This window comes from Bufo gargarizans, chromosome 5, assembly GCF_014858855.1.
Source record: "Bufo gargarizans isolate SCDJY-AF-19 chromosome 5, ASM1485885v1, whole genome shotgun sequence".
NCBI lineage: Eukaryota > Metazoa > Chordata > Amphibia > Anura > Bufonidae > Bufo > Bufo gargarizans.
This window is the reverse complement of record NC_058084.1, coordinates 236,515,210-236,530,475: the sequence shown is the minus strand read 5'-3', so window position 1 is coordinate 236,530,475 and position 15,266 is coordinate 236,515,210. Positions and strand designations below refer to the sequence as shown.

Genomic DNA, 15,266 nt, shown 5'->3' with positions numbered 1-15,266 from the left:
ACGAGAGATAAGACCATGATCAGCCACATCTCCCAGGCCGACCGAACTTTCCTGACCGAACTGACGATTTGACAGTAATGTATGCTACAGCCAGTCACTTATCTGGTCGGGGAGCCGCGGTTGGCATGGAAATTGTGGCTGACACATGGAGTGAGACATGGATTCCTGGTGCCCCCATAACGGTGACATCCGCAGTGCCCCCCATAAGGGTGACTTCCGCAGTGCCCCCCATAAGGGTGACATCCGCAGTGCCCCCCATAAGGGTGACATCCGCAGTGCCCCCCATAAGGGTGACATCCGCAGTGCCCCCCATAAGGGTGACATCCGCAGTGCCCCCCATAAGGGTGACATCCGCAGTGCCCCCCCTAAGGGTGACATCCGCAGTGCCCCCCATAAGGGTGACATCCGCAGTGCCCCCCATAAGGGTGACATCCGCAGTGCCCCCCATTTGCCACCCACAGTGCTTCCAGTGAGATCCACAACATAGCGATCAGCCACTGTGGATGATCGCTATGTTGTCACTCCTGCACAGCGCTTACATCGCACTGTGCAGGAGTCAGTACAGGCTTCACATAGAAGTAGGGCTGCAGCTAACGATTATTTGAATAATTGATTAGTTGTTAGTGATGAGCGAACTTCTGTTTTAAGTTCGGCTTCCGGTTAGCGGAGAATCCCGATATGGATCCCGATATGGATTCCGACTTCCGTTGTGGTCCGTGGTAGCGGAATCAATAATCGGCCATTATTGATTCCGCTACCACGGACCACAACGGAAGTCGGAATCCATATCGGGATTCTCCGCTAACCGGAAGCCGAACTTTAGACGCCGAACTTAAAACAGAAGTTCGCTCATCACTATTAGTTGTCAATAATTTAAATCGATTAATCGGGAAAAAACACCAAAATTACAAAACAAAGAGGTTTATATGATTTTACTTGAAAAATTAGGTTCAAAGGCCATATTAAAACAAATTGTGGATGGCACTGTTATGGGGGATCTGTGGATGGCACTGTTATGGGGGGATCTGTGGATGGCGCTGTTATGGGGAGATCTGTGGATGGCGCTGTTATGGGGAGATCTGTGGATGGCGCTGTTATGGGGAGATCTGTGGATGGCGCTGTTATGGGGGGGATCTGTGGATGGCGCTGTTATGGGGGGGGATCTGTGGATGGCGCTGTTATGGGGGGGGGATCTGTGGATGGCGCTTTTATGGGGGGGATCTGTGGATGGCGCTTTTATGGGGGGGATCTGTGGATGGCGCTTTTATGGGGGGGATCTGTGGATGGCGCTGTTACGGGGGGGATCTGTGGATGGCGCTGTTACGGGGGGGATCTGTGGATGGCGCTGTTACGGGGGGGATCTGTGGATGGCGCTGTTACGGGGGGGATCTGTGGATGGCGCTGTTACGGGGGGGATCTGTGGATGGCGCTGTTACGGGGGGGATCTGTGGATGGCGCTGTTACGGGGGGGATCTGTGGATGGCGCTGTTACGGGGGGGATCTGTGGATGGCGCTGTTACGGGGGGGATCTGTGGATGGCGCTGTTACGGGGGGGATCTGTGGATGGCGCTGTTACGGGGGGGATCTGTGGATGGCGCTGTTATGGAGAGGGGGATCTGTGGGTGGCACTGTTATGGAGAGGGGGATCTGTGCACTGTTATGGAGAGGGGGAGGTCTGTGCACGGTTATGGGGAGGGGGGTCTGTGCACGGTTATAGGAAGGGGGATCTGTGCACTGTTATGGGGAGGGGGGGTCTGTGCACGGTTATGGGAGGGGGATCTGTGCACGGTTATGGGGAGGGGGATCTGTGCACGGTTATGGGGAGGGGGATCTGTGCACGGTTATGGGGAGGGGGATCTGTGCACGGTTATGGGGAGGGGGATCTGTGCACGGTTATGGGGAGGGGGATCTGTGCACGGTTATGGGGAGGGGGATCTGTGCACGGTTATGGGGAGGGGGATCTGTGCACGGTTATGGGGAGGGGGATCTGTGCATAACAGTGGACAGATCCCTTTCCCCCCATAACAGTGGACAGATCCCTTTCCCCCCATAACAGTGGACAGATCCCTTTCCCCCATAACAGTGGACAGATCCCTTTCCCCCCATAACAGTGGACAGATCCCTTTCCCCCCATAACAGTGGACAGATCCCTTTCCCCCCATAACAGTGGACAGATCCCTTTCCCCCCATAACAGTGGACAGATCCCTTTCCCCCCATAACAGTGGACAGATCCCTTTCCCCCCCATAACAGTGGACAGATCCCTTTCCCCCCCCATAACAGTGGACAAATCCCTTTCCCCCCCCCATAACAGTGGACAGATCCCTTTCCCCCCCCATAACAGTGGACAGATCCCTTTCCCCCCCCATAACAGTGGACAGATCCCTTTCCCCCCCCATAACAGTGGACAGATCCCTTTCCCCCCCATAACAGTGGACAGATCCCTTTCCCCCCCATAACAGTGGACAGATCCCTTTCCCCCCCATAACAGTGGACAGATCCCTTTCCCCCCCCATAACAGTGGACAGATCCCTTTCCCCCCCCATAACAGTGGACAGATCCCTTTCCCCCCCCATAACAGTGGACAGATCCCTTTCCCCCCCATAACAGTGGACAGATCCCTTTCCCCCCCATAACAGTGGACAGATCCCTTTCCCCCCCATAACAGTGGACAGATCCCTTTCCCCCCCATAACAGTGGACAGATCCCTTTCCCCCCATAACAGTGGACAGATCCCTTTCCCCCCCATAACAGTGGACAGATCCCTTTCCCCCCCATAACAGTGGACAGATCCCTTCCCCCCCCATAACAGTGGACAGATCCCTTCCCCCCCATAACAGTGGACAGATCCCTTCCCCCCCCCATAACAGTGGACAGATCCCTTTCCCCCCCATAACAGTGGACAGATCCCTTCCCCCCCCCATAACAGTGGACAGATCCCTTTCCCCCCCCCCATAACAGTGGACAGATCCCTTTCCCCCCCCCATAACAGTGGACAGATCCCTTTCCCCCCCCCCATAACAGTGGACAGATCCCTTCCCCCCCCCCCATAACAGTGGACAGATCCCTTCCCCCCCCCCCATAACAGTGGGCAGATCCCTTCCCCCCCCATAACAGTGGACAGATCCCTTCCCCCCCCCCATAACAGTGGACAGATCCCTTTCCCCCCCCCCATAACAGTGGACAGATCCCTTTCCCCCCCCCATAACAGTGGACAGATCCCTTTCCCCCCCATAACAGTGGACAGATCCCTTTCCCCCCCCATAACAGTGGACAGATCCCTTCCCCCCCCATAACAGTGGACAGATCCCTTTCCCCCCCCATAACAGTGGACAGATCCCTTTCCCCCCCATAACAGTGGACAGATCCCTTTCCCCCCCCATAACAGTGGACAGATCCCTTTCCCCCCCCATAACAGTGGACAGATCCCTTTCCCCCCATAACAGTGGACAGATCCCTTTCCCCCCATAACAGTGGACAGATCCCTTTCCCCCCCATAACAGTGGACAGATCCCTTTCCCCCCCATAACAGTGGACAGATCCCTTTCCCCCCCATAACAGCCCCGGCCCCGCTGCTCACAGCAGACTAATCACTGCATCTTTATTTTACCTTACAATGACGCTCCAGTAACGGGCAGAGCGGACGGCGGCGTAACGTCACTCACTCATGTGACGCACCTGCTCCGCCCACTTTATGAATGAAGGAGGCGGGGCAGGCGCGTCACATGAATGAGTGACGTTACGCCGCCGTCCGCTCTGCCTGTTACTGGACCGCCATAGCAACGAATCGGACGATTATTCGATAACTGGATTCGTCGGCAACGAATCCAGATATCGATTAGTATCGATTACATCAATTAATCGTTGTATCCCTACATAGAAGCCTGTACACTGCAGAGAGCAGACGGCAATCATGCGCATGCGCGCTAGCATTCTGCATAGTGCACTTGCGTTGTGAGTGAGGACGGCCGGCCGGAGCTTTCTTTTGCAGGAGGCAGTGATGTCATTCATGACGATCCGTCTCCTGCTCAAGACAGGAAGAGGAGAAAACTGAGACTCACCGGAAGACCATAAAGCCCAACAGGAGCAGTCACGTGGCAGGGTGGGGGATCTTGTAACAGGCTGCGCTATGGAAGGTAAGTACCAGACCAACATTCTTCCCTCCACAGGTTAGTATTATGCCCCAATTTTAGGTTTAGTCCGGAGAACCCCTTTAACTACTTTGTTTAGTCAGATTTTTTATTTTATTTTGCATTTTAAAGTCAATGGAAGCTTAAACTATTGCTTATGTTTTGTGTCATATTATGACAATCGTATGTTTTTCATTTTTCAATTCAGAAAACTCACCAGAGTGCGCTGCAGGTCCAGCATAAAGCAGAGGCTATGCTTCAAGCCAATCATTATGACATGGAAATGATTAGGGATTGTGCAGAAAAAGTAGCTTCACACTGGCAACAGTTAATGCTGAAGATGGAAGATCGTTTGAAGCTAGTAAATGCCTCAGTAGCTTTTTATAAAACTTCAGAACAGGTATGTATTGAAAAAATAAAATTAGCATGAAGAGATTGAGGCTTGACAGGGCAATTGTAGTCCATTTCTGATAATTACTATGCCTCTTTGACAAAGTATTCCAGTAAATAGTTTTGCCTTTTTTCTTTGGTTTTGTGGAGGCTAAACAGAACTGTATGTTTGAAACCACTAAGGCTCTTTTCATACTTGTGGCAGAGAGATCTGGCAAGCAGTTCCGTCAGACAGCATTTGTAGACTGATCCGGATGCTGATTCGTCTTACAAATGCATTGCAAGAACGGATCCGTCTCTCCGGATGCACGGATCTGGCATTGCAGTATTTTAATGCTGGATCCGGCACTAATATATTTCAATGTAAATTAATGCCGAATCCGGCATTCCAGGAACTGATCCGGAATTTTGGACGGAGATAATGCCGCATATTTCCTCCGTCCAAAACGCTGTTCAGTGACTGAACTGAAGACATCCTGATTTCTCTCCATTCAGAATGAATGGGGATAAAACTGATCAGATGTGACTTACTTTTTAGGGAACAATTATTTATAAGATTATTTTTTTCCTATTTCCATGGAAAATAAATGAATTCAAATAAAGACGGTTTATTTTCTTTTTATACTGCTTCTGCGGTGCTTATTTAGTATATGTACAGGGGCTATAAAAAGTCTACACACCCCTGTTAAAATGTCAGGTTTCTGTGATGTAAAAAAATGAGACAAAGATAAATAATTTCAGAATTTTTCCACCTTTAATGTGACCTATAAACTGTACAACTCGATTGAAAAACAAACTTAAATCTTTTAGGTAGAGGGAAGAAAAACTATAAAAATAATATGGTTTCATAAGTGTGCACACCCTTAAACTAATACATTGTTGAAGTACCTTTTTATTTTATTTACAGCACTCAGTATTTTTGGGTATGAGTTGATCAGCATGGCACATTTTGACTTGGCAAGATTTGCCCACTCTTCTTTGCAAAAACACTCCAAATCTGTCAGATTGCGAGGGCATCTCCTCTCCTGTGCACAGCCTTCTTCAGATCACCCCACAGATTTTCAATCGGATTCAGGTCTGGGCTCTGGCTGGGCCATTCCAAAACTTTAATCTTTTTCTGCTGAAGCCATTCCTTTGTTGATTTGGATGTATGCTTTGGGTCGTTGTCATGCAGAAAGATTAAGTTCCTCTTCATGTTCAGCTTTCTAGCAGAAGCCTTAAGGTTTTGTGCCAATATTGACTGGTATTTGGAACTGTTCATAATTCCCTCCCCAGTTCCAGCTGAAGAAAAACAGCCCCAAAGAATGATGCTGCCACCCCCATGCTTTACTGTGGGTATGGTGTTCTTTTGGCGATATGCAGTGTTGTTTTTGGGCCAAACATGTCTTTTGGAATTATGGCCAAAAAGTTCAACCTTGGTTTCATCAGACCATAACACCTTTTCCCACATGCTTTTGGGAGACTTCAGATGTGTTTTTGCAAAATGTAGCCTGGCTTGGATGTTTTTCTTCGTCAGAAAGGTCTTTCGTCTTGCCACTCTACCCCATAGCCCAGACATATGAAGAATACGGGAGATTGTTGTCACATGTACCACACAGTCAGTACTTGCCAGATATTCCTGCAACTCCTTTAATGTTGCTGTAGGCCTCTTGGTAGCCTCCCTGACCAGTTTTCTTCTCGTCTTTTCATCAATTTTGGAGGGACGCCCTGTTCTTGGTAATGTTACTGTTGTGCCATATTTTCTCCGCTTGATGATGACTGTATTCACTGTGTTCCATGGTATATATAATGCCTTTGTACCCTTCTCCTGACTGATACCTTTTAACAATGAGATCCCTCTGATGCTTTGGAAGATCTCTGTGTACCATGGCTTTTGCTGTGGGATGCGACTAAGAAAATTTCAGGAAAGACCAACTAGAGCAGCTGAACTTTATTTGTGGTTAATCAGAGGCACTTTAAACAATGGCAGGTGTATGCTGACTCCTATTTAACATGATCTTGAATGTGATTGCTTAATTCTGAACACAGTTACATCCCCAGTTATATCAGTTACATCAACCATATTATTTTAGTTTTCCTTTTGTTTTTCTTCCCTCCACCTAAAAGATTTCATTATTTTATTTTTTTCAATTGAGTTGTACACGTTATAGGGCACATTAAAGGTGGAAAAAGTTCTGAAATTATTTATCTTTGTCTAATTTTTTTTACAGCAGAGAAACCTGACATTTTAACAGGGGTGTGTAGACTTTTTATATCCACTGTATGTGGTAGGGAAAGCTTTGGGTGCACACATTAAGGTCCCTTTCACACGGGCGAGTATTCCGCGCGGGTGCAATGCGTGATGTGAACGCATTGCACCCGCACTGAATCTGGACCCATTCATTTCTATGGGGCTGTGCACACGAGCGGTGATTTTCACGCATCACTTGTGCGTTGCGTGAAAATCGCAGCATGTTCTATATTATGCCTTGAGGTGCAATAATCCACGCAACGCAGGCCCCATAGAAGTGAATGGGGCTGCGTGAATATCGCAAGCATCCGCAAGCAAGTGTGGATGCGGTGCGATTTTCACACACGGTTGCTAGGAGACTATCAGGATGGACACCCGATCATTATTATTTTCCCTTATAACATTGTTATAAGGGAAAATAATAGCATTCTGAATACAGAATGCATAGTAAAATAACGCTGGAGGGGTTAAAAAAAATATAATTTTTTTTTACTCACCTTAATCCACTTGATCGCGCAGCCGGCATCTCCTTCTGTCTTCATCTTAGCTGTGTGCAGTAACAGGACCTATGGTGACGTCACTCCGGTCATCACATGATCCATGTATTCAGAATGCTATTATTTTCCCTTATAACCATGTTATAAGGGAAAATAATACAATCTACAGAACACCAATCCCAAGCCCGAACTTCTGTGAAGAAGTTAGGGTTTGTGTACCAAACATGTGCGATTTTTCACACGCGAGTGCAAAGCGCATTACAATGTTTTGCACTCGCACGGAAAAATGGCTCGTGTTCCCGCAACGCACCAGCACATTTTCCCGCAACGCCTGTGTGAAACCAGCCCAAATGCTATTCATTATAGAGGCATTCAGTAAATAAAAAATGTATATCATGCAGTGTATATTTATTTAACATGGGCGTCTAGCCACTCATTGGAATGCATTAAAAACATGTGCCCTAGGTTTCTGTCCAGATATCCCTCAGACAGAAACATTGGACTGCCAACGCACAATGCAATGTGTAAATTGCATAAAGTGGATCTGTCACACAAATGAGCATAATACGGCTACAGATTAGACCAAATGGCACAAAAAATATAGCGCCCTTTCTTGTGATCCAATGATCTGGAACGAACAACACTTGACGATTGGCTTGACACTGATCATATCTTTTATTTGTTTGAACGGAAGATGTGATGCTCACAAATGATAACTATATAATGACTATATGATTTATATTAATTGTCCCTAAACAATCTTTTACTGCATGGGGCCTGTCACCACATAATGCAATCTACAAGCACCATGTTATATTGCAGGAGAAGCTGAGCGGATTGGTATATAGTTTTGTGGATAAAGATTTAGTAAAACCTGTAATTTATATGTTGGCAGTTTCTAACTTAAAGGGGTTCTGCAGTTTTTTTTAACTGGTGATCTATCCTCTGGATAGATCACCAGCATTTGATCGGCAGGGGTCCGACACCTGGGACCTCTGCCGATCAGCTGTTTAAGAAGGCAGTAACGTCACGACTAGTATCAATGGCCTGCGCGGAGCTAAGCTCTGTTCACTTGAATGGAGCTTAGCCCTGCCCAGACCATTGATACTAGTCGTGACGTTACTGGGCCTGCGGTAAACAGCGAGAAGGCCGCTGCCTTCTCAAACGGCTGATCGACAGGGGCCCCGGGTCTTGGACCCCCGCCGATCATATGCTGATGATCTACATCAGTTTAAAATAACTGCAGAACCCCTTTAAGAATACACCCCCCCCCCCCCCCCATGAGCAGATCTCAGTACACAGGGGAAGTGATATCAATCATTGATGGCATTCTATATCTAAGTTTCTATACACATATAGTTGTCAGTCACTGATATCACCTCCCCTGTGTACTGAAAGCTGATTTTGAGGGTGGTCTTAAGTTAGAAAAAGCCTAGATAAAAAGTGTCAGAGATCCGCTGCAGTTTTCTTCTCACCAAATCTCAGCATATTTGCTGGGATGCAGCCAAATCAGGCAGTTCAAATCCAACATGCTCAATTGCGATCTTTCCCTGCTATCAAACATTGGGAAGAGGGAAGAGGACACATGCATATTGGACTAGACGTGTTCTCATAAAATAAAGTCCTTAAAGGTGTTGTACAAGAATAGGTAATGGGGTTTGGCAAAACCCCTTACATGGCCGGATCTGTAAAGGAACAATGACTTGCCTTCCCGGAACCAGCTTTCGGCTCTTTCTCCTCTGGGCCTGCGATGCTCCTCCTGGGCTCCCTCTCTGTAAACATCTGGTTTGACATCACTGCAGCTAATCACTGGCGATCCAGTCTCTGCCGTGGCCAGTGATTGGCTGCAGGGATGTCAAACCAGATGTGGATATTGTTGGAGCACAGCAGAGCATCGCTGGCCTGGAGGAGATGGCGCGGGGAGCCGATGCTGGAAAACAAAGTCATGATTCCGTTATAAGTGGGGTATTTGCAAAAACAACTACCAATTCTTTCACAACCACGTTAGGCTACTTTCACACTAGCATTAATAATTCCCAGTATTGAGATCAGTCATAGGGTCTCAGTACCGGAAAAAAGGGCTTCTGTTTTGTCCCCATTCGTTGGCAATGAGGGAAAAAACGTAACTAAAAAGAACTGAATGCTCCAAGATGCATTCTGTTCTCATACCTGAGAGCAAACCGCAGCATGCTGCGGTTTGCTTTCTGTCCTGGGATGCAGAGCAAGACTGGATCCGTCATGACCCCCAGTGCAAGTCAATGGGGATGGATCCGTTTTCTTTGACACAATAGAAACTGATCCATCCACCATTGACTTTCAATGGAGTTCATGACTGATTAGTCTTGGCTGTGTTACAGATAATACAACCGGATCTGTTCATAACGGATGCAGATGGTTGTATTATCAGTAACGGAAGCGTTTTTGCTGAACCCTGCCGGATGCAGCAAAAACACTAGTGTGAAAGTAGCCTTAAGGCAGCATACACCTATTTTAAGTTGCAGTTATTTTATCTTTATTTTTTGTGTTTTTTGTAAGGTTTGTAGTGTTCTTGAAAGCTTAGAGCAGGAATATAAGAGAGAAGAAGACTGGTGTGGAGGGGCTGATAAACTTGGACCAAACTCAGAAACTGACCATGTCACCCCAATGATTAGCAAGCATCTTGAACAAAAAGAAGCCTTCCTAAAGGTACGGCCCATTGACAACATCTATTGGTCATAGACTGGAAAAATCCTGTAACTTGTGTTGACAGAATGCACTGAAATGTCAAAAGAGCCACAAAGCACACAGCAATGTCGTCAAATGTGCAGCCAAAATTAACTCAACTTTTTGTTATTTATGAAAATGTTAATTTTAGACTTCAATCAATACATTTAATTGCCTTTCCTTTAAGGGTTTTTCATTAAGAATTGTTACTTAACAAATCTTGGTTGTACTTTAATATTCATATGCTTTTTCTCCCCCCTTATTTTGCTATTAAATTGTATTGCACCTATTTTATATGTATGAATATTAGCTATTGCATATTCTTTCTGTTTTCTTTACATCATTATGAGGTGGACATCTTGCCTGATCTGGTGTTCGTCCCATTACAAGAACTTATCCACATGCACACAAACGTATTTGCCTTCGATGTCCGTTCCCTTCCCTTTTTTTTTTTTTTTGCGGAACCATTCATTTCAATGGTTCCGCAAAAAAACTGACGTTACTCTGTGTGCATTCCGTTTCTGTATGGTAGTATTTCTCTTATGCAAAAAAAAATAGAACATGTCCTATTATTGTCCGAGTTACCGTCAAGGATAGTACTGTTTTATTGGGGGCCAGCTGTTTCGTAAAAGTACGGAGTGCACACAGACGTCGTATGTATTTTTTGCAGATCACAAAATGCATATGGTCGTGTGCATGAGCCTTAAAGGGACACTGACAGGCCCAATAAGCATATTTATCTATATACACTCACCTAAAGAATTATTAGGAACACCTGTTCTATTTCTCATTAATGCGATTATCTAGTCAACCAATCACGTTGCTTCAATGCATGTAGGGTTGTGGTCCTGGTCAAGACAATCTCCTGAACTCCAAACTGAATGTCAGAATGGGAAAGAAAGGTGATTTAAGCAATTTTGAGCGTGGCATGGTTGTTGGTGCAAGACGGGCCGGTCTGAGTATTTCACAATCTGCTCAGTTACTGGGATTTTCACGCACAACCATTTCTAAGGTTTACAAAGAATGGTGTGAAAAGGGAAAAACATCCAGTATGCGGCAGTCCTGTGGGCGAAAATGCCTTTTTGATGCTAGAGGTCAGAGGAGAATGGGCTGACTGATTCAAGCTGATAGAAGAGCAACGTTGACTGAAATAACCACTCGTTACAACCGAGGTATGCAGCAAAGCATTTGTGAAGCCACAACACGCACAACCTTGAGGCGGATGGGCTACAAAAGCAGAAGACCCCACCGGGTACCACTCATCTCCACTACAAATAGGAAAAAGAGGCTATAATTTGCACAAGCTCACTAAAATTGGACTGTTGAAGACTGGAAAAATGTTGCCTGGTCTGATGAGTCTCAGTTTCTGTTGAGACATTCAAATGGTAGAGTCCGAATTTGGCGTAAACAGAATGAGAACATGTATCCATCAAGCCTTTTTACCACTGTGCAGGCTGGTAGTGGTGGTGTAATGGTGTGGGGGATGTTTCCTGGGCACACTTTAGGCCCCTTAGTGCCAATTGGCCATCGTTTAAATGCCACTGGCTACCTGAGCATTGTTTCTGACCATGTCCATCCCTTCATGACCACCATGTATCCATCCTCTGATGGCTACTTCCAGCAGGATAATGCACCATGTCACAAAGCTCGAATCATTTCAAATTGGTTTCTTGAACATGACAATGAGTTCACTGTATTAAAATGGCCCCACAGTCACCAGATCTCAACCCAATAGAGCATCTTTAGGATGTGGTGGAACGGGAGCTTCATACCCTGGATGTGCAACCCTCAAATCTCCATCAACTGCAAGATGCTATCCTATCAGTATGGGCCAACATTTCTAAAGAATGCTATCAGCACCTTGTTGAATCAATGCCACGTATAATTAAGGCAGTTCTGAAGGCTAAAGTGGGTACAACACCGTATTAGTATGGTGTTCCTAATAATTCTTTAGGTGAGTGTATATGCATGCACAGGTCTTCTAATGTGTATTCAAAACCTATAAGTATGGCCCCTGTCCACCTTATAAATACAGCAAACTCCTGTTTTATAACCTGATGTAATCACTCTTCTTTCTGCCCACACGCGCCCCAACCGCCGTTTTGAAGCGCCGCCCAGCTCATCAATATTCACTTCGCTGGGCGGCTTCTGCTGTCCCTGACGTTCTGAGATCCCATAGCTTTCTACTGGGCATGCGCAGGATCTCAGAACGTCGGGGACAGCAGAAGCCGCCCAGCGAAGTGAATATTGATGATCTGGGCGGCGCTTCAAAACGGCGGTTGGGGCGCGGCTGGCTAGGCACAAGTGAAGCTGAAACGCTGCCCCTTGGGCAGAAAGAAGAGTGATTACATCAGGTTATAAAACATGAGTTTGCTGTATTTATAAGGTGGACAGGGGTTATACTTATAGGTTTTTAATACACATTAGAAGACATGTGCATATATCTATAGATAGTTATGCTTATTGGGACTTTCAGTGTCCCTTTAAGGGTATATGTTGCTAATTGGCAGGAGGTCCAACCGCTGAGGCCCCAGATTATCACTAAAACAGGTGCTCATGTTTCCTCTTTGTAGAGCTTCCAGATATAGCAGAGTACAGAGTTGAATGGAGCGCCGGCATGCATGCGTGACCCCTGCTCATCAGTCCCTATCTCTTGTTATAACGGGAATACCCCTTTAGGCCCCTTTAACACGAGCGAGTATTCCGCGTGGGTACAATGTGTGATGTGAACGCATTGTGCCTGCACGGAATCTGTACCCATTCATTTCAATGGGGCTGTGTACATTTGCGTTGGTTTTCACGCATCACTTGTGCATTGTGTGAAAATAGCAGCATGTTCTATATTCTGCGATTTTCGCGCAACGCTATCCCCATAGAAGTAAATGGAGCTGTGAAAATCTCATCCGCAAGCAAGTGCGGATGCGATACGTTTTTCACGGATGGTTGCTAAAAGATGTTGTTTGTATATCTTAAGTTTTTTATCACACGCATGCAAAACAAATTAAATCACATTGCACCCACGCGATAACAACTGAACGTGATAGCAGATGAAACTTTGTTTGCGAAATCGCATTTTTCACTGAACGCAATGCATCCGGACTTAATCCACACATGCTCATCTGCAAGGGGCATGTCAGCTCCCTGGATTTTTCTGTTTTTGTAAAAATGTGTATTCTCTGTCACCTGTATACCTGTGCCAGACGCGCGGCCACTCAGCATCAGAAATGGTTTGCGCTTGGGCTCCACGTGCAAATAATGCAATAAGACACGTGGCCTCTCACCCTCAGAGGCGACTGCGCTTATCGCACATATGCCTATTTCAGCAGTTTGATTGTGACCTCACACCACCAGAGGGGGCCACATTTGATTCTTATTTGGCGCATCTGTAATGCATAGAATTTGATACAGTGTGTCCATATAATAGCCGCAGTATTCTCATTGGGGCATTATTGGACACAGTTTGTTGATCCTACACAATAAGAGCTGGTCGCTGAGTACATCTTGAGCTCCTGATGATCCAGCAGTTGCTGGAGAAACACGTCGAGCAATTTAGATAGAAATGACCTAGCAACATTTAGATCAACACTTATTTAAAAACTAGTGAATAGTCCTAATAAGATCTACAATTGTCTAGACCTCTAGATGCTGAACAATACCCAGTCAGGATGATTGCATGGATATGACAGTCCTTCTGACAAACAAAAATAAAGGGTTAACAGCATTCTAGATGCTAGAGCCTGGGATACAAAGGGTACTTTTGACCATGTGAAGGTTTTAATACGAATAGCCAATAAAGATTTATTAATTTATTTTTTAGTATCCGCACAAGCAGTGAACTTTAAGATTGTTTTTGGATACGTTACTAATTATACCAGTTTATGTTCAGTGATCTCTCTTATCAAATCAACAAAATCCTAAACGTATCCATCCTATGTAGGGCCTGTCTATATCCATACCTAGCTACAGTTTTGACTTTTAGCGCATGCAGGCTTGAAAGCAATGGCTTTTTTTTTTTTGGGGGGGGGGGGGGGGGGGCTTTATTTTTGTTAGCATTTTTTATTTTGTTTTTGCCTAGGAATAAGTAAAAAAAAAAAAAAAGGAAAAATGTTTATTATTTACGCTTCACGCTTTTTAAAGAGGACCTTTCATGGGTCCAAACATTATAAACGAAGTATCAGGATACGTAGGGCATAGTACACTTACTATTTTTTCTGGTCGCTGCTCCGTTCTCCCACTGTGGCCCCCGTTGTATTATCCCGCTCAGTATGCTAATTTTAGCATCGGAGCAATGAGGAGGAGACTGAGTCTTTCTCCGTGGGCGTCTCCCTAGCCGTAGCGCTGTCCAATCACAGCGCAGAGCGTCACAGCCAGGGAGAAGGTGAGGTTTTTTTTCTAGTTTTTTTTTCCCTTTCCTCCCTGACTGTGACGCTCTCTGCTGCGATTGGACATGATAGCATACCAGGCGGGAGAATACAATGGGGGCCACATCAGGTGAATGGAGCGGCGCCCAGAAAAAATAGTAAGTGCAGTTAGATCCCTTTACTATGCCCTATATATCCTGATACTTAGTTTATAATGTTTGGACCCATGAAAGGTCCTCTCGGGGCTCCAGATGGTGACCAAAATGGTTGTGAATGCGACTTAGAATTGCTAAATGGCGACAAGACCTTGTAGTCTTGTCGCTGTTTGCGCCTAGACCCACCGCTGCTCTGCCTTTTTCACAAACTGACATGGCACGTGTTGCTGTCAGCGCGTGCCATGTTCTTCTCAACAACACAGGGGAGAAGGAGGCAGTCCCTCCCCCCTGCACCGCTGCTGCCGCTGCCACCAATGGGCTGATAGCAGGGAGGAAGGAGGGGAGGGGCTGTGGCCACGGCACCACCAATGAATATCGTTTATGCTTAATACAACTGCCCTGCGGGTGCCGGCCATATCCCAAACCCGGCACCCAGCCTCTATGACTGCGCGGTGCGATCCGCAGCTATTGACCCCTCAGGTGTCGCACCTGAGGGGTTAATAGCGGTGGATCGCAGCATGCAGTCATAGAGGCTGGGTGCCGGGTATGGGATATGTCTGGCAGCGCAGCCTTTGTATTAGGCATAAACTAATTGTTGGTGCAGTGCACCGCAACCCCCCAACACCCCCTCAGTATTATAACCATTAGTGGCAGTGGCAGTTCCGATTGGAGCCTCAGCAGTGTAAGCCTGGGACTCCGATCGGTTACCATGGCAGCCAGGATGCTACTGAAGCCCTGGCTGCCATAGTCAGCTCCCTGCTGCTGTGTGCACAAAGCACAGGGCAGCAGGGAGAATGTAAA

General features: G+C 46.3%; 1 protein-coding gene across 4 annotated transcripts in view; it reads left to right on the top strand.

Moving 5' to 3' along the window:
* The window catches only part of TRIO (trio Rho guanine nucleotide exchange factor), a 584,493-nt gene that overhangs the window by 216,835 nt on the left and 352,392 nt on the right, over positions 1-15,266 (top strand). For all 4 annotated transcript variants that reach the window (XM_044293534.1, XM_044293537.1, XM_044293535.1 and 1 more), the window contains exons 17-18: positions 4,338-4,529; positions 9,782-9,931. In XM_044293534.1, coding sequence (XP_044149469.1) covers positions 4,338-4,529; positions 9,782-9,931 — 342 coding nt within the window. The remainder of the gene's footprint in view (positions 1-4,337; positions 4,530-9,781; positions 9,932-15,266) is intronic.